We start from the raw sequence: 19,792 nt of genomic DNA, 5'->3' as shown, positions 1-19,792 counted from the left end.
TCACATAATTGGTAGCTAATTATTTGACATTAGGGAAAAGGTCAGCATTCTATAAACTTGCAATATTTCAGATACCTAGCAAATGCCCTACTCCCACGAGATATATTTCTAAAGATGCTTAAAAGTTTCCACCTACTGGTATATAAATATATACAAATTATCTTAATCCACAAAGTAGTTATTTCATCAAAGAAATTCAATGTAATGAAAAACCCACAATAAACAAGACTTAAAATTATTCACAAAAGGAATGAGTCAGTATAGAAGAAATAACATTTGAAGAGCCCATCGTCATAAAGAAGCAAAAGTGCAGGTACATGAATAATGTCTGCAGAGCACACATTTGCTCTGCTCCGTGGGCTCCGATGGAGCCTTACCTGTGGTGCGTATTTCCATGGATTCCTCTTTATCTTCTGGAGGAGAATTTGCAAATTCCTTGAAAGCAAAGCAAGAAACAGAATTATTTTAATTTGGGGTTTCGTTTTGCTTTATCTTTTTAAAGAAAGGGCCATTATCTATAAAGTTTAACAAGTCTTATATGGGCATATGATATTTTAATGGTGCTGTAAAAGTCAATATACTCAAGTTCTTACATCTATCTCATCCTTGAATGGCGTCCTGGTTGGTTTATATTCTGGGTCTTCATCTTCTCTATCAAATTCTCCCCTATATTAAAGTTGTAAAAAAAAAAAAAAAAAGTTTAAATTGTACAGATAAGCAAGAGACTGGAGGGGGTGGGGGTGCTTGGGGATGACTAATCCTCTGCCTGATGCTACTTTTAATTCTGGGTTTGACATCAAAGGCAACCCGATCAGTATTTAAATCGTGCAGCCATGGGGGAAGAGGCAGGTGGGGGAAGTGTCATCATTTGGAAAAAAAACAAACAAGTTTCAGGGATGATCTAGGTAATATATTGCGTTTAAATAATCATTACGATACATAAACAGACTACACTGGGAAACATCACCCAAGTTCAAATCAGACGCAGCGTAGCGCACAGTGCAGTGTAAGGACTGAACCCTGCCAATAGATGTGACACTGACATAAAGTTTATTAAAATTTTTAAATGTCCTTCTTACCCGTCACCGCCATCTGCTAGCATGTCTGTTCCTCTTTGCTCGGCAGCGATGGCCTTGGCATCGGGCATACCAACTCGTTCCAGGAAGCACAGCGCGGGGTCAGCTCGCATGGAATTGTACTTCTCGTAGCCTGCGCCGTCCCCACCAGCCCACAGAGGACACGCACAGAAACAGCAAAAGGGCCGTCACTCACAAAAATCACAGCACTGCCACAATACACCAAGTTCAGCTCTCAACTGAGACGATCGCTTAGGAACCTTGTTTTTAGGGAAGCATTCCACAGAATGCTCACTACGGGGCAGATTTTGGGGGTCAAGTTACAGTTCAGGGATGGTATCTGAATGACCACAGACACGAACAGAGAAACAGATTCAAACTAACTGCAAGCAAGATGCCTGGGAAGATTTTTGACCCTATTTTCCCCAAGATCTAATTTTGCTTGACATTTAAAAGGGTTCATAATGCTGCTTTACGATCTCTGCAGGGTACTGTGCGTCCACCCCGTCCTCCTGCGAACGGGCTCCCAGTCCTGCAGGAACGTGCACCGCTGGCTGAAAATCCCTGTCTACGTAAGGCCAGCAAACCTGTCTTATTAGGTTTAGGATGATGCATGTCAGTAAGATGACACTGTTCCCTCTATGGTTTTCAAACTGCAATTTGCTTTTTGACTGCCCAAGTTGACTAGATGGAAAATGGCAGATCCCAACAGTGCACTGCGGGAAAATGATTTTTAGGCTGAGCTCACAAAACGCGGCTGCAGCACGGAGGCAGAAGAGCACAACAGCACAATTCAATTAGGACGTGTACTACAACACACCGCTCCTAACCGCCGCAGAGCCGCAAGCCAAACTGTAATCATGAGAGGTTTTATAAGCCATCATTCTCCCCTTTAGTCAGGCCGGGCTGCTGAGAATACCTCCGCGACCTCCAGAGAATTGGGATTATAATCAGGAATCGCTCACTGTATAGATCATGCCAGTTCTGCATCCCCAGCCTTTCAAAGTTAACAAGGCTGCATCCCACTCAGGGGAGCCGTGAGTTCTCAGCACTGACATTTGTGAAATATTGCTTGGAACAAAGCCCAGGAGGCACTTGTACAGATTAATAGCAGAGGTTAAGCCCACCGTCCACTTTGACACGGGTTGGCAGAGCCAGCAAGGGGAGCCGTGCTAGAAGCAAAGTTTAGGGAGAGCTATAGGACAACTTGGCTATTATTAAAACAAATATGGTTTGGGTTTTATTTACAGCCAAGAAAGAAATGTTTTCTTCTCAAATCCTCAACAAACATTCAAAAACAGCATCTGATATTTACAGTTCATATTAGATTTTTAGTACAGGAAAATGGTGGAAGCCAAGAGTCCTTTGGAACTATCCTCATTAATATTATGACTTTGGAAAAGGGTATGCAAAGAGCGCTAGTGACAAAGCCACACAGTCAAGATGTGGTCAAACAGGAACATCACTTACCGTGTTTGAACACTCCAATTAGGAGGGACTTATCCGCCTCCTTGTCCCACCAGTCTGTGGGGACTTCAGCATGGAAGGGTTCAGGGATCCACACATCAGCTTCACTGCAAACACACCGTTCACACAGCATTTAAAACACACATAATGGTAAAGAAGAATCCGCAGTAGCCACAAACATGATACACAGGCTCGCGTGCCCCCTTCCCGCAACACGGATCCGAGCATGGTGGGGAGCACTGAGCAAAGGTTGAGAGAAAGGGTGTGAGCCCATCACTTTCTACCCTGGCCAGAAATGGACTCCCGCACACAGTGTCCCATTTTAAAGGTCACCTCAGAGCGCCAGTAACGTGGTTCCCACCTTTTTCTACAGACCGCGTACACGCGAACACGCTTTTCCCAGCCCCCTCCACGTTCCCCACGCTCACAAGGTAAAAATCGCACTCTGGGCGCAAACAGGGACAGGCGCCACTAACGGCTGACGAAGGTGTCTTCCGACTGCCCGGGTGATTACAGGGAAGTACAGAGTGGCGTGCACGCGCACTAACCTTGAGTCAGCACCCTCTAAAATCTTATCTGCCTGGTCTCCTATAACTTCTTGTCTTAGGTAGTACAGCATGCGGACACGCAGCAGGACCCTGGAGAGGAAGACAGAGGGGGGACAAAGTTCTTCACTTCAGGACTGTTTGCCAACAGTGGCTTTTGGCAGCTGCCGCTGCTCATCCATCATCCTGCCAAGGCTGATTAGCCATGCTGTACGGCGGGCTTGAAGCGTGACAGATGGTGGCACATAATCACCTCTGTGTGGTGCTTTCTGCTGGCTTCCAACAGGCCTGCCTGGCAACCGCTCACGCTGCACGGAGAGGGACCGAGCTCAGCCCGGCCCAGGCGCACTTCATTTAGTTCTACCTAGTGCAGCTTGTGAAGTTTAGACACGTACCCTACCACTGCCTCTGAAGTATTGAAGCAAGTTTGTAAACAACTGAGCAGATGGCTTTCACTAACTGTTCTGCTTCATTATCTCATAAAATTTCCTCAGCTGCTGCCTTAATACCATTTTTGGAAGCACATCAGAAGTTGTAGGAATAAACGAGATATAAAATCTGGTTTTACTACCTTACAATAAACCCTCAATATGGAATGTCAGGTTTTTCAGATTATACAACTCTGCTTCCGAGGAGCAGAAAGGAAGATGGTGATGGGGGTGGGGTAGGGGGTGGGTCCTCACTTGTCTCGCTTAAGGAGTATTAAACATTTATTCCTTCTAGTCCGTGTTACCTGGAAGCCTAGGTTGTAGCTTAAAAAATAAGAAAACGACACAAAGGAGGTTAAAATGTGTCCAATCCATTGACGTTCTTCGTCATTTTCAAGGAATCAGTTTCTAAAAACCCATGGAATTCAAGGAACCAGATTTTCAATATCACTTGGATTTCCTCAATGGCTTAAAATTAATTCTTTCAGTAAAGTCACCTGGTAAATCCCAAAGGCCCAGGTCGACTCTGAGTCTAGCATCTCCTGCTGGACAGCCCCTGCTGTGCACTCAGGACTGAATATCTGAAGACTCACCTCCTTGGCCGTGAGTAAACGATAATACTAAATGCCCCTTCCCTAGCTGGGTCATCCCGTCACACACTCAGAGGATGTTTTACAGCTGACGGATCACATTTGCACTTGCATGGCACATGGCAAGGGTCCTTGAAAATGTCAAAACGACAACTAGGGGCAGCTTCCCCAAAACAGACTACTCCCGCATACGTGAAAAGGTACCCCGTGATATGCCTGCCTCCCCACCCGGTGTCTGCTTTTGAGCAACATGGGCTCTAGATGGACAAAGGGTGAGGCTGTAAATATCTGAGTAAGCTCCAGTGTAAACAGTCATTTTGGGTATTTCATTTTAATTTTTTAAGATTTTTCTTTTGATAAGATTAAAAATTGGCTGTGCCACACTGAACTGGCAAAAGAAAACTAACAGTATGGGCCTCCATGGCTGGCACCTTGCTTCTTCTCTGTTTAGGGAAGAATTTACCAGCCACAATCTCCTTATAGAGGATGCTCAGAATGGATAATTCCAAAGGAAATACCCCTGTCTTTGACTGGATTCTTTTGTTTGTTTGTTTGTTTTTTATTTTATTTTTTTTAAGATTTTATTTATTTTTGACAGAGAGAGAGAGCACAAGCAGGGGGAACAGCAGAGAAAGAGGGAGAAGCAGACTCCCCAGTGAGCAGGGAGCCCGATGCGGGGCTCGATCCCAGGACCCTGAGATCATGACCTGAGCCGAAGGCAGACGCTTAACGGTCTGAGCCACCCAGGCGCCCCTGGATTCTCTTTTTTTACCAAAACGCCGCACAGTGGCAATGATCTGAATGGTTTCTCTCCCTTTCTTGACAAAAGATACAGTTTTCTTCTTTGGGAGGAATTTTAGTTATGCACAGACTTTTATGAGCTAACTAGGAATGTCACCTTTCTTCTAGAGGAAAAAAATTCAAACCAGTGCAACTGGCAAGCTCAGTGGTACCAGCAGGATAACAAAGCAGACAGGAGGTGGGCTCTGACCCTAAGGAGTTTGCACTCGTAAGTCCGACAGACCAGGCTACTAGCGAGTCCCCAGACCTCATTCACATTTGATTGGCTATCCCACTAGTGACCACCTTCGGGACCTGCATCCAGTTCAGGACCACACATAGCACTGCCCCGTCCTACCCCCTCATCTCCTTTAAGCTAAGACAGTTCCTCTTTGTGTCTTGAAACTTTTGAAGAGAACTGGCTAGCTATTTTCTAGGAGGTCCCTTGATTTGGGTTTCATTTTCTCTTACCAGTCATCAACCATTTCCCCACTTTAGATCCTGAGAAGTCTCAGGGCATGATCCAATGGGAAGAAGAAATGGATGTCCCAGAGAGGAGATGGCAAGCCTTGCCAGTCTTCTCCTGAGACCACAGGGAGGAGCATACTAGCTCCATCTCACATACTAATTAGGGAGAGTACTCTACAAAAAGTCTGCTACTGATATTAGAATGGGAAATTAAAAACTCCCGCCCCCATCACTCTGGGATCCAGGCGCAGGAGCCATTGTTCCCACACCAAACCACTTCACTTCCGGTTTGTCTGAATCCAGAACCCAGAAGGCTATTGACCCAAAGTTCACATAAACCACAGGAAACAGAAGTTTTCTAACAGCTGTAAGTGGGGCAGGATTTTAGGGAGAACTATCGTGCCACAGCAGTAACAACAAACAGTTTCCGAGGCACCAAAATGGTTTGAGGTAATGGTTTTAAAGACTCAAAAAGGAAAAAATTTGTCAGTCAAAATCTAGCGATAGTGATCAAAGGCAGGCCCCGAAAGCACTTCCATATTTAAAAAGGGGTAAGAACCATTCAACACTGCCAGCCAGGAGTTACTTTGTGTGAGGCCTGGGATGACCCCGTGGGGCAGGCAGGCTTCCCAGGTGGGTGGGGGTCGCTGAGAGCAAGGGCACTGCCCTCAGCCGTTCTCGACTTCCAACCTGGCTCTGCCTCCTAACTAGCTGAGACCGTAAGTGCCGGAGTCTCCACTTCCTCGTGAGGTAAACGGGGATAAGAGAGCACTACTCATCTTAGGCAGGGCACACAGATAATGCATGCGAAGTGCTTGCCACACCACCAGTTACTATGTGCTTAGACTTTTGCTGCTACTTTTTAGGAGAGATACACACTGATTTAGATCCTGCTTCATCCAGTTGAGGTCTTGCTGCAGAGCTCTAGGTGGTTGACAAGGCAAGTGAGTCTTAAAGAGGCCGAGGAACTTGCCCAGGGCCCCACGAAGCTACAAGTGGCGGAGCTGTTCAGTGCTGGCTAGGCTACTGATTCTCAGAAATGCACGGTCACGGCAAGGGAAGAAGCTTCGCCACGTGCTGTCAGTTTAACACGAGGACAGTTAACAGAGCTCCCAGCAATGAAATAAATACAGATTTAATATTCTTCAATTACATATAATCAGGTTCTGGAAATAAAGATAAGGAACAGGATTCTAAGCTCACAGGTAAGAAAAAAGGACCCAGCCACTGAGGTATGATTAAGCAAAAAATTCCACGTAAACTCCCCAGTCCCTCCCGTGCAAGTAGTCAGCTGAAGGTGGGGTCATACAAGGCAAACAGTCATTCTCTAACACATCTTGGTTACAACTTAGTTATCTGCAACATTTATAGCAGCATTACTCACAACAGCCAAAAAAAGGTGTCCATCAACCCAAGTGCCCGTCAACAGATGAATGGATAAACAAAATGTGGTATACATGTACAATGCAGTATTATTCGGCCACGAAAAGGAATGAAATTCTGGCACAGGACACAAATTGGATGAACTTTGGAAACATTATGCCAGACATCACAGACAAATATTCTATGATTCTACTTAGGAGTTACCTAGAATAGGCAAATCCGTGGAGACAGAAAGTAGAAGGGCATCTGCCAGGGACCTGGGGCAGGGAGGGAGGAGGGCAAGTGACTGTCTCATAGGAGCGGAGTTTACACTGGGGTCAGTGAAAAGGACTGGGGTATAGACAGTGCTGAGGGGTACCCAGCATTCTGAATGTAATTAATACCGAAGAGTTGTGTACTTAAACGGTTAAAATGGGAAGACCGTGTTATGTATCTACCACACTAAAGAAAAAGAAAAAGACAATCCGTCATCTGAAGGTATGCTGTCGTGTGAGCCAGCACCATGTTTCAAGAAAAACAGCAAAGCTGTACAAAACCAGGAAGCACGGTTTCCTGGTCAGTCATACAGACCCTTTCAAAACGTACTTGTTACAGTGGTGCTTCAGGTGCTTCTTGTAGCTGTCCTCCTGGAACAAGGCGTCCGGGTTACAACCCGCCAGCCAGTCGGCATCCTGCACCACCGGGTGTGTGCTCTGGGCTTTCACCTTCTTTCCTTTCCTTCCCCGTGGCACTGGGGCAGATAAACCTGGAATCGGAGTAATAATAATAGAAATAGCAGTTTTTTATAACCCCAAGTACAACGTCGGACTCAGACACGTCAACTTCGTGGCAGAGAGACCCGGGGTCTAGATGGCGTCACAAGGGTCCCGGGTGGCTCTCTGCGAGCCTGCAGTACAGAGAGCATGAAGCAGACCTACCAGAGTGATTGACCAAGGCTCGCGTCTGGCCGTCCGCCGTGGGCGTGATCAAATCCCAGATGAAGCTTTTGATATTCTCATCCCCCTTGTAATGATTGAGACAGTACACGAGGATGGTTCTGCAGATGGTTTCCACGTCCTGCTCGGTGAGCTGACGCTTGTAGCGTCCATGGGAAAGGATATCTGTCCACCGGCCCCAGCTGCAAAGCAAATAGTCAGTATGTAGATGGTGCCTTTCGGTTTCGATGTGGGGCTTTCCTTTCAGTCAGGCAGCAGTGTTAGGAAATCTTGGATCAGCACTAGCAATATTTTACATTGGGGGATAGGAAAGCACTTCAGGGCACAAGGGTCAAAAACACGGGTTACAGAGCGGGGCCTGAGCCCACAGCTCTTCGGTGCTGGAGCTGAACCGTCACTGAAGTAACGCCCACGGGCCTGACACAGGCTTTCTCAGTCAGATCCCTGCAGTGGCCACACCTCTGGGGGCAGGAAAGCATGCCGGGCCCGGGACACTTAACACTCTGCCTCACTCTGTCATGGTTATTAGCACGTTTCAGTGCTGACCAGCTATCTGAGATGCACGGTGACCTGAGGTGGGTGTGGCTGCTCCCAAATCGAGGACATGATGCCAAGGAGAAATGGTCATATTTCAGTCTACCTCAAAGGGATGCCATGATAACAACTGGAAGACTGTGAACAGGTTTGAGTTTCCTTTTGAAACAGGGAGCGCTAACTCCCAAGTACATTCACGGCATTCACGGGCAACATGTTTTGAGAACTTGCAGGCCCTCGTGTAAACCGGGGGGTCGGGGGGTGGGGAGAAGGACTGCACACAGAACGAAACAGATAGCACACCGCTGACCCTGAAGAGTCTGTTCGGGGTTACAATCCCAGTTAGACACAGTGCTGTGCTCTTTGATCCGGGTGTTGTGGCGTGAGAGCATACAACAGATGGGCAGATGCTGTCTGCGCCATGTCTCCCCTCAGGCCGCAGCTCAGGACAGAAGCCAGCCCCTCCCCTGCCTTCTTCAGGGACTGAGGGCTGTGCGCGGCAGGGAGGCCTCAGCTGTGAGAGGCACAGGGCCGGGCCCGCCCTAGCAGGCCCGGACGTGTGCCCTGGCCTGGTCGTCTCTGGCTTCTATGAACTCTCAGTTCCTCAAACTGCAGGGCCAGTCTTCACCTCTAGGCCTTTGGACACACTGCTCTCTCTGCCTGGAACTCTCTCCTCCCTGCCGGGCACCCAACTCTCTCTCCTACCCAGGCTGAGCCATGATGTCCACCCATCAAGTCATATCGTCGTCTATGGAATCCCTTCTTGTATTCCCCCAGCTTCAGAAGTGGGGAGATGATACCGGAGCTGTCTTACAGGAGAGACATGCTTCTACCCTCCATCTGCACAGTCTTCCCGGCCACAACACCATCACGGTTTCCCGCCATTTCCGCTTGTCCACCTGCCTTGAAACAGAGGCCGTGACTGTCCTGCTCACAGGTGTATCCCCTGTGTCTGAGTAACCTAGCACAGTGCCCAGCCTCCAATAGGTGTTTCCTACATAGCAAGGCCTAGGGGAGGAGGGAAGGCCCTTCCTCAGAGACATGGCACTCTACACATACTTCTTAGCTTTAGGACTTATTAAGATATTCCATTTCTAAAGTTACTGGCAGAATTCTCAACTTCGATCATTAGGTTGAAACAAACATCAGAGCAGGTGCCAGCAGCGAAGGGCTCAGGTCTACCACATAAGAACAGACAGGAAAGACTGTCTAGCTTGCAGATAATTAGCTGAGATACAGCATGGGCTTCCATTGAACTTCATTTATTCCATAAGAAATCACTGATTTGGCACTCACTGTGGGTCTGCTGGCACTGCACTCTTCCCTGTGGACACAGAGAAAAGAGTCCTGGGCTTCATGGAGCTCTAAGTGGGGCTTCGGCAGGAGAGGCCTGCTACCTGAAGTCATAAACCAACGTGATGAGTGTGACGGAACGTGGAAGCCAGACACTCTGGTGCAGAGTGCCAAGGGGAAGCCTGTGCTGGATGTCAACAACAGGAGCTGTTGGACAGATCAAGTCTGTGGGCTGGGTGTGCGGGGGTTGGTGCTCTAGGCAGGCAAAGAACTTGTAGAAAGACAGAGACGAGACAGAGCATGGCACACTGAAGGAAATGGAGCCGTCTGTCCCAACAGAAGCCCGGGCTACCCAGAGAAAGGACTGACAAGACAGACAAGAGCCAGATCAGAGCCCTGTATGCCATGTTAACAGAAGGTGTGTATTTATTCTGAAACTCATGATAATCCACTGGAAGAAATCATCAAAAGCAGGATATCATCAGATCCACAGAAATATCATTTTGGTGGTAGTTTTTTTATTTGAATGGAACTTGCCTGCAGTCCCATAAAATGCCAGAGAATTCTTATTTGCAGACTCAGATATTTAGCGAGCACTCTGCCATCACTCAGAGCACTGTGTGATGAGTGCTCGTCAGAGATGAATTAGATGTGGGTCCTGCCTTTCTGAGACATGTTCAGCAGGAAAAGCACGATACATTCAGAGTTGAAATAACCATCCATTTATGTTCCAGAGGAGTTGGAAGAGCTTTATAACTGAGATGACTGCCTTTAACAAGTTTTTATAGCAGAAAAATACTAAAAGACTACCACAGTCGAAAACTTTATGCGAAGCTAAAGTAGGAAAAGATTTTGTCATTTTGAGACTTCGTTCTGAGTTATTAGTCACCAACAAGTAAATCTGGATCTGACATAATTCCTTAAGGGACAAACTGGTCTTCCTTCAAATGCACGAGGATATGAAGAAGCATGAGCACCTGAAACAAACAACCCTGGGTCCCGTAGCAGTTGCTGCACGGTCGTGTGCCTGGCTGCACTATGGGGGGTCACAGAAATCCCAACACAGACACACTTCTCTACACTGATTAGAATTCCATATTTAAAATAAGATTCCGTTTTTCACATGAGCCTGACTTACCCATAGACGAGCAGATTCTTCTCAACTCTAAAGCACTCACTCCGAGCATAGCCCTGCGACCTGTCCTGGGGCCGCCGCGGCTTCGGGCACGGCTTCTCTTCAGAATCACTCTCCAAGTCTGAAAATTCCATCAGCTCGTCTTCTTTCACTGCACTGTACAGCCTGGTTTGCTTCCTCACTCTCGGAGTGTCAATAACGAGGTTGTTCTAGAATAGACAGCAGATAAATTTGAAACTTCTAAAACAGCATCCCTTGGGTTAGATTAGATAGGGTTTGAACGGGACCTCTCACTCACCCTCCCATTTAAGGCATCAATATCCAATTCAGCCTTCTTAGCCCACTTTTGCCAGAAATTTGGATCATCCAAGGAAATATCTGTCCTATTTCCAGATGCAACAAAACTGGCCTAAAGGGGAAAAAATATGCATTACTTTGAGATGCTTTTCTCAGAGGCACAATGCAAAGCAGCTTTCATTTACTCATTCAGCCAAACACGTATGCATTCTTGCACTGTGTGCCAGATGCTGCAGTCGGTGGGCTGGGATGAAAGACCGTCCCACAGGCAGCTCTCTGTCCAGGGCTTTCAACAGATCAGGAAGCAAAAGAAGGCAGCACAGTGTAATCAACGACAGTGACAATGGTACATACAGGTACAACTGATCTACAGAGGAGGGAGCCAGCCAGGTTCACGAGGGGGTGCAGGAAGGGCATGGCTGGGAAGAAAGAACAGACTCCCCAGAATGTAATGCCTGGCTCAGACTGTTAAGAACTCTGAGAACAGGAAAGCATGTGGACATGTTCACCACAGGGCATGTGCAAAGGCTCCGAAGAGAAGAAAGGCAGTTGTGTCATGTGACTGGTGATAAGCGTGGTCAGGGGAGAGCAGCTAAAGGTCAAGCTGGCGAGGCAGGCAGAAACCAGGTCACACAGGGCCTCACACGTCCTGTTAATGGGGTCGGAACTCTATCCTGAGGTACCCATGAACTCTTTCAAAATGGAAAGAATCTCAAGATGGACGCACTCCTATCCAAAGCCACCTGTTAGAGAGATCATACTGCTGTCCTAGGACATGGGAGGGAGGAACAGGCTACTGCAGCAGTTTAAAGAGGAAGCAGCAAAGACTGAAAACGGTGCCAGCACAAGCGGAGAAAAGCAGGCAGTCTAGAACTATAGTCTTTAAAGAGTGAAACGGAAGGGGTTAGAATCTGCGTGGATGTGAAGCACGGAGGAGGAGGAAGACGAGGAGGAAGCTGGGAAACACCTCAGCAGCCAACGCTGGCGTCCGAATAGCATCAGTCGGGCGAACAACCGGGGCAGTGCGTGTGTGTGCGCACGCAGAGGGAGGAGGGACAGGGAGGACGAGGGACGAGGGGGGTTTTGAACACACTGAATGGGAAGTGCCTGTGAGGACAGAGAACAGAACCCGAACAGAGGCTGAAAAACGGGAGAGAGAACGTGCTGGGGCACAGAACCCAAAGGAGGGAGCCTCCCAAGACTGAGTAGCTGGGACAGCGGGATGTCCACAAGCAAAGGGAAGGAGATGGACCCCTATCTCCCACCACAAACCGAAATTCACTCAGAAGGGATCACAGACCTAAATGTAAGAGTGAAAACTATAAAACTCAGAGAAGAAAACAGGAGCAAATCTTTGTGACCTTAGGGTAGACAACATATCAAAAGCATGAACAATAAAAGGAAAAAAATGGGTAAACTGGACTTTACTGAAAAAATTTTTAAAGATTTTATTTATTTATTTGAGAGAGAGAGAGCATGCACATAAGCAGGGGGAGCAGCAGACTCCCCACTGAGCAGGGAGCGTGATGCAGGATTCAATCCCAGGACCCGGAGATAGCGACCTGAGCCAAAGGCAGACGCTTAACCCACTGAGCCACCCAGGCACCCAGGACTTCACTGAAATTAAATACCATTAGGAAAGACTAGGAGAAAATACTTGCAAATCATTTTATCTAATGAGAAACTTTAATCCAGAATATGTAAAGAATTCTTAATATTCAATAATAAAAGCCAAGTAACTCAAAAGATGAACGAAAGATGTGAACATTTTCCCAAAAATGATATACTTTACTTGCCGTTCAACAAGCACATGAAAAGATGCTCAACAGCATCAGAAAATGCAGATCAAACCAGAGTGGGATAGTTCTTCACAATGGCTATAATCAAAGAGTCAGAAAATAAAATGTGCTGGTAAGGATATGGAGAAACTGGAGCCCTAAATCACTGCTGGTGTGAAGAGAAAATGGTACTATGGTCACTAGAAAACAGTGTCAGTTCCTCAAAGGGTTAAACAAGGAGTTAACATATGACCCAGCAATTCTATTTATGGTATATACATAAGAGAAATGAAAAGATATGTCCACATAAAAACTTGTCCATAAATGTCCATAACAACATTCATGATAACCCCAAAGTGGAGACATTATCAGCTAGTGAATGGATAAACAACCCAACACCCATTATCAATTGCTAAAAGAGGTACACCTATATAATAGGAACAGCATTCAGCAAAAAAGGGGAAGGAGTTACTGACACATGCCACAACACAGATGAATCTCAAAACCACTATACTAAGTGAAGGAAGCCAGAAACAAAAGACCACATGCTGTATGATTCCATTTTATGAAATGTCCAGAGTAGGCAAATCTACAGAGATAGAGAAAGTAGATTAGTGGCTGCCAAGGACTTGGGGTGCGGGGAGGCAGAGGCTGACTGCTAATGGGCAAGAGGATCTGGGGTGATGGAAATGCTCTGAACTTAGATGTGGTGATGGCTGCACAAGTCTGCAAATATGGTAAAGTCATTGAGCTGTACACTTAAAATTGGTGAATTTTATGGTAAGTAAATAACATTTCAATAAAGGTGTAAAGAGGGCCTGGGTGTGGATGGGTGGAACCATGGGCAGGGGAAGCCTCAGAAGGCACCCTCAGTCACGTGGTGGGAAGGAAGGCTCGGTGGTGACCTTCACCAGAGCTGGTCTGATGGAGGGGTGGGGGGAGGGGTGCAAGCTGGAAGCTGAAAATTAAATACGCAGAAAGGGAGGCGGTGGGGACAACTGGTACAAACAACACTCATGTGGATTTTAGCTACGAAAGAAGGGTTATAGAGTTGTAGCTGGAGGGCAAAACAGAGGAGAGGCTTTCTTAAGATAGGAGTGACTCAACTGTTCTAACAGGCTCCGTCAGGAATCAGGATGTCAGGAAGCAAGATAATGTCAGAGCAGGAACTCCAGAAGTGGAGAGGGTGGGGTCAAGGACACAGGAAGCAGATATGAGGCCAAGGTGAGGGTGACTCCCAGAGAAGGGAACCCAAACGCACACAAAGAATCTTCTATGCATTAGGGGCTCCACAGGGAGGTCATAATTACTTTCTTAATTCTCAATTATAAAGCCAATGTTACATATGCATCTTGTGGGCACTTTATAAGGTCCTGCTTTAAGCAAACTCTATTACACTTCTATAGAACACCTGCCTCTTCAGATCATTTCGCACCTTAGCGAATGTGGAACCTTTCCCTTCAGACTCAATGGTGATAGTGTGGGTTCGCCGCAGGAGAATCTGATCAATATCTTCTTCGCAGAACTTAGACCCTTCATCCTCCTCATCCATGAGTGCACCATAGGCCCCTTTTCGTAGCAGATCCTCTATTTCTTTCTTGGAAAGTTGTTGTACCTGTTTTAGTGAGGTATTTAAAATCATTTAGAATTGAAATGTTTGTAGACAACACAAATGCTTCACTGTACTCAAGGAGAATTTTTTTTTAAAGATTTTATTTATTTGAGAGAGAGAGAGAGCACAGAGGGAGAAGGAGAAGCAGACTCCCTGCTGAGCAGGCAGCCTGACACAGGGCTCGACCCCAGGACCCTGAGATCATGATCTGAGCCAAAGACAGACGCTTAACTGACTGAGCCACCCAGGCGCCCCTCACGGAGGACAAGCTGGACCCATAAAAAAGACAATGTGACAAAATAGGCTGAAAACAGCAAGGGTGAAAAGTGCCTCGAAGCTGGATAATTTCTTCCTGTGAATTAAGTCAAGTTAAGGAGCCAGAATACAGGCAGGGCCCCGGGCGAGTGTGGATTACCCCATTGGTAGCGCTTTCTCTCCCACTCATGGACTGCAGCACAGCTTTATCCAGGCCGAGCTTCAAACTCGCCTTGTCGAACATTTCCCTCTCATAAGAATTTCTCGTAATCAGCCTGTAGATCTTCACAGATTTGCTCTGTCCTATTCTATGACATCTAGCCTGAGCCTGGAAGAAAAAGGAAATGAATGGCCACCAAAGAAAGAAAAGACTCATGTGCCAGTTCCGAGACCCCTGTTCCAATACAGTAGGAGTGCAGAAGGTGCAGTACAGAAGGTTAACATACTATGAAATTACTTGGACATTGTTAGTACATGAATCACTACTTGGTTCATTTGCCCGATCGTGGGACACCACCTGAGTGACGACACAACTTTAATTTACTGGTTTGACTGGGGATGCTTCATCATAGCGGAATGACTTTAAAAAAAAAAAAAGGGCATCGGGACTATTTTCTTGTGTGTTTACCTGGAGATCATTTTGGGGATTCCAGTCGGAATCGAAGATGATGCAGGTATCAGCAGCAGTAAGATTAATGCCTAAACCTCCCGCCCTTGTGCACAGGAGGAAAACAAACCGGTCAGAATCAGGTTTGGAGAATCTGTCGATAGCTGCCTGGCGGAGATTTCCTCTCACTCTGCCGTCGATCCTTTCATACGGGTACCTAGAAAACGTCAGGGTTAAACAAGGAGGCCTGCCACACGACTACGGCATACTTGTTTCTTCTGGTAAAGCAAGTATTACAACATGGGATATGTATTACCTGAGTAGTATTATGTATCAGAAATCATTTCAGAGCAAACAGGTTTTATTGTAGTTTGGCATATAACTGGTGGAATGCTCAAAAATTAAATTTTATTTTACTTCCCCACTAGATAAAATAACAAGTCTTAAAAATGGCCGACACCTGTAACAGTCAAATAACAAACAATTCTGATTTTAGGTAAGACCCATTCTCCCCTAGTCAAGTGAAAGAAATGGGAAACGAAATTGCCATCAAAAGTACGCAGAGTCCTACCGTAGGCACCACACAGAATAACGGCCGTGTACATGGACAGTTTTTAAAGAGAGATGTGACACATCTCCCCCACTCCTTCCCCTCCATTATGAATGTCACTTTGAGGTGAGCCACCTGGAGCCCTGGGAAAGGTCATTTTTTATTTCCTTTATATTCTTATGGCGCGGTGGCCTCACCGTCTTTGAATGAGGTAGTCTTCCAGTATGTCCAAGCAGCGCACCATCTGGGAAAAGATAAGCACCCTGTGGCCACCAGCCTTCAGTTTTGGCAGCAGCTTGTCAATCAGCACTAGCTTGCCAGCAGCCTGGATCATCGCCTGGAGCTGAAAATCTGGAGAGTCTGCATTGTGTGTTTCTTTAAACTCTTCCAAAATTTTCTCTTCAGCACCTGCAGAGATTGGACAGCATAACGTGAATACTGTAGAAGGTTTTTATTACTAAAAACAATGAACTTGCTTTCAAAACCCACTGCTAACTATAGGAACCAGAACGCCATACTCACGTTTATGAATATGAATCTGTCCACTTACTAAAAGTCAGGTCTAACACAAAACCATGGAAGTATAAAAGGGATCAAAGTTTTAAGCACAACACATTTAAACATTTGGGGGGGAAAAAACCCCCACATTTTCCAACAAACAAATGTTTGCTGTCTGTAGAAACTGAATTTCAACAACAGACTGTCAAGCCAGAAGTGGCAGAAACAAGCCAAGGGCCAGATACCTACAGAAAATTTGGAACCTAAATTGCTAAAGAAATGAAGAACTGTTTACTAGCTGAATATAAACACAAACAACAAAATCTGTTCTGAAGCTAAGAAACAAGGGAATAGAGTTCTAATAATTACAGTGTCAGGACAGTAGTTTTTTATATAACTGCATAGAAATACAGCCCAAAGGAAGGCAACAAAAGGGAATTCCTTTCTCAGGATAATTTTTAGGGATTTTTTTAGGGGTTCTGAACACACATCTTCTATTGCAATCTCTAACTCTCCCTCCACGTTCATTCTTATCTGATCATTTCATGAGGTACAAAAACTCTACCTTGTAGTAGCCAAAGCTTTTCAAGCATTTAAAAACCAACAGCAGCAATCAACCTTGTCTCACATAAATAAGCCTTCTTCTATGCCTAGCCCTCTTTTTCTCCTAGCCTCGTGCAGATTTCCGCTTGTTCAAAGACTCGGGTGCATCAGAGAAGCCTCAAGAGAATGGCATCGTCAGGAAAGAAGTGCTTACAGCCGCCCCCCTACCCCACCCGCAAAGCCCAAACACACACAGGCTAAGCTCCCTTCAACTGCTTAGGTGGCTTAGCTAGAATTAGACAGGACTGGTGTGGCCTCCTCCCGTCTCTGGAGTTAACAGGGAGGAGGCCAGATCCATGCTGGTGGGGTCACCTATTCTTTAGAAAATACAAACAAACAAATCCACCTAATGGGATTGGTTCCCAGCCTTCAACTGTGCCAGAAAGTGTCAACTACCCTGATTACCAATGGTTTTAAACATGTGTGTGAACTAACAATACACGGGATGAGTATGCATAACATCTCAAAGGAGGCTTAAAGGTTAGGTGAGTTAGACCCCATGGCCTCTAGGACAGAACTTCCACAAGCAGCAGCAGAAGTTAAAAAAAAAAAAAAAAAAAAAGTGCCATCCTATTTTCACTCTAAGGGCACCCGTGCAAATTAAGTTATGGCAGTCATATGCAGAAATACAGCTTGTTAATTATTAATCAACAAAGAATCTTACTGAGAACAGATTAAAGTCACTTAATGCCCTTACCCGAGCACTAAGGCCTCTGCAAAGCACACTGCTTTGCCACTTGTGAGGAAGGGGGCCGGGCCGAAGAGGCCAGCTGGGGCAGAATGGCCACATGAGGAAGAGGCTAACGCTCAGGACTTTGCTCTAAGTGGGAAAAAAGGGGACAGGTTTTAACTAGGAAAAGGTAAAAACAAAATGCTGTTGAAGATCATTAGCAGGAATGTTCTTAAATAAAGAATATTCTTTTTTTTTTTTTTTTAAAGATTTTATTTATTTATTTGACAGAGAGAGAGGAGAACAGCGAAAGAGGGAACACACGCAGGGGGAGTGGGAGAGGGAGAAGCAGGCTTCCCGCCGAGCAGGGAGCCCGATGTGGGACTCGATCCCAGGACCCTGGGATCATGACCTGAGCCGAAGGCAGACGCTTAACGACTGAGCCACCCAGGCGCCCTAAATAAAGAATATTCTTGAATAAAGCGGAATAATATTTCTCAAAACATGAAATTTATAAATCTAGGTTCTGGATTCAGGACAAGAAGGCCCTCAGGAGACAGGGGAAATAGATTTAAGTCTATGTATTACATGAGGTCTTTTTAAAAAGTTTGTTCATGTGCAATATAGTATGAGCTCTTTGCAATTCAGAAACAGATTTTACTCCTGATATTTGGGTAGTTATTTTTTGTCTATATGAAAATTATAACTTGGAATCAAAATATGGTATATTAGTTTAAAATAAGCTAAGGGCCAATGAAGTCTTCAAAAATGAAATAATCATTTTGACGAGATAAATATCAGACATTTGAATAATTTCAGTAAAAAACTGAAAATACAAATAATTTCTCAAATTAGCAGAAAAATTTTCATTTTAAATTTATTCAGAGATGAGAAAAGTAACTTTCTTGCTTTTTGATTGCTACTACTAATTTCTCATCTTATAAAGAATAGTCAAAATTAAAATACATTTGTTCTTACCTGACAAAAGCTACTGCTGAATTCATCAATTTAGCTCTTTGTTATGAATTCAAGGTTCTTAAAGAGGCAGCCAGTTTTTAAAATATCAGCAAACATATTTTCTGTATGATTCTTCTAGCACTGTACTCATTATGGCCAGATTGAAGGAAAGAAGGTCGGGAAAGGTGCTGGAGGAAAGCAATTTCTACCTTCCAATGTCACAGCCAAAGTGTCCAAGTTTACCAATTATTTACCTTGATGTTGGATTTGTAAATATCAGTCTGAAAATTACCTGGAAATAGGTTATGATAAGCCAAAATACTTTGTTGACACTGCCCTAAATTACTGTTCATGCTACATTTCAAAATGTGTGTGTGTGGTGTCAAAGACAACTTGAAACGAGCGTGGAAGCCTTCTCACTTAAACAGATGGTCACCGTGAGGACAGGAATTGCAATGTTAGCTCGCTATAATGAGAAGTTATTATCTAGCCAATGTCATCTAGCCACCAACAAGAAATTATTTTCTTTTGAAGATTACCAGAAAAAAAGTTACAATTTTCTATCTGAAAAATTCATTCCATCATGCAAGCTTCAGCTGATTTTCTTTCTGCCCACTCTTCTCTGTACTCTTCCGACCCCCAACCATGACAACAAATGACCTTTAGGTCACTTCCTAACCATTAGGGGACCTCGACCAAGTTTTCAACATCATTTGTTGAAACTCTCACACAGGGAACCTAAAACTGGGCATTGCATTCTGTTGAAGCTTGGCCCAGTAACAGTAACCGCATTTACGTTCCCCAGTTACCCACTTACCAGAGCAAGTAAAGCAACAACTAGCAACACTTACCAAATGCTCACACAGTGTACCCCAAACACTGTGCTAAGCACTTAAGATATTAACCCACATTTAAAATATAGTTACTCAGTTTGTGTTCTACCGTCATTTCTAATTTTCTTCCTTCTGCTTTGCTTGTATTACCATATGTTACCAACTTACACATATAGTTGCTTCTACTTTCCACAGTTACAGAAGTGTTATGCTTTCCTGAATTGAACTTTAGCTTGACTGGGGCTGCTTGACTCTGCCACCACCCATACAAATTTCAATTTAAACTGCAACACTGAAAATGTCCTTGAATCGGCTCAATACACGTGTGTAGAGTTAGCAGGACATCGGTATACTTTCTACTCCAGATTGTGGATGAGAATGGGAGATACGGCCATGGAGCATCCTCAGTGAAACCCAACATCCACGTTAAGTTATCTGGGCAGTTGTAACATCTAATGTGCAGGGGTGGGGGGGGGGATGCATATATATATATATATA

At 45.2% G+C, this 19,792-nt stretch overlaps 1 protein-coding gene across 5 annotated transcripts in view; it reads right to left on the bottom strand.

Annotated features, from left to right (window-relative positions):
- The window catches only part of CHD7 (chromodomain helicase DNA binding protein 7), a 187,930-nt gene that overhangs the window by 14,751 nt on the left and 153,387 nt on the right, over positions 1-19,792 (bottom strand). For all 5 annotated transcript variants that reach the window (XM_081816039.1, XM_081816035.1, XM_081816038.1 and 2 more), the window contains exons 16-28: positions 15,931-16,141; positions 15,205-15,400; positions 14,737-14,904; positions 14,145-14,324; positions 10,933-11,043; positions 10,638-10,843; positions 7,655-7,854; positions 7,323-7,482; positions 3,092-3,181; positions 2,547-2,650; positions 1,080-1,209; positions 594-666; positions 378-435 (exon numbers count right to left, since the gene is read on the bottom strand). In XM_081816039.1, coding sequence (XP_081672165.1) covers positions 378-435; positions 594-666; positions 1,080-1,209; positions 2,547-2,650; positions 3,092-3,181; positions 7,323-7,482; positions 7,655-7,854; positions 10,638-10,843; positions 10,933-11,043; positions 14,145-14,324; positions 14,737-14,904; positions 15,205-15,400; positions 15,931-16,141 — 1,887 coding nt within the window. The remainder of the gene's footprint in view (positions 1-377; positions 436-593; positions 667-1,079; positions 1,210-2,546; positions 2,651-3,091; positions 3,182-7,322; positions 7,483-7,654; positions 7,855-10,637; positions 10,844-10,932; positions 11,044-14,144; positions 14,325-14,736; positions 14,905-15,204; positions 15,401-15,930; positions 16,142-19,792) is intronic.

This window comes from Leptonychotes weddellii, chromosome 4 (genome assembly GCF_054177405.1).
Source record: "Leptonychotes weddellii isolate Sample4059 chromosome 4, ASM5417740v2, whole genome shotgun sequence".
NCBI classification, from domain to species: Eukaryota; Metazoa; Chordata; class Mammalia; order Carnivora; family Phocidae; genus Leptonychotes; species Leptonychotes weddellii.
The sequence above is the reverse complement of the archived record's forward strand: the minus strand, read 5'-3'. Positions and strand labels throughout refer to the sequence as shown.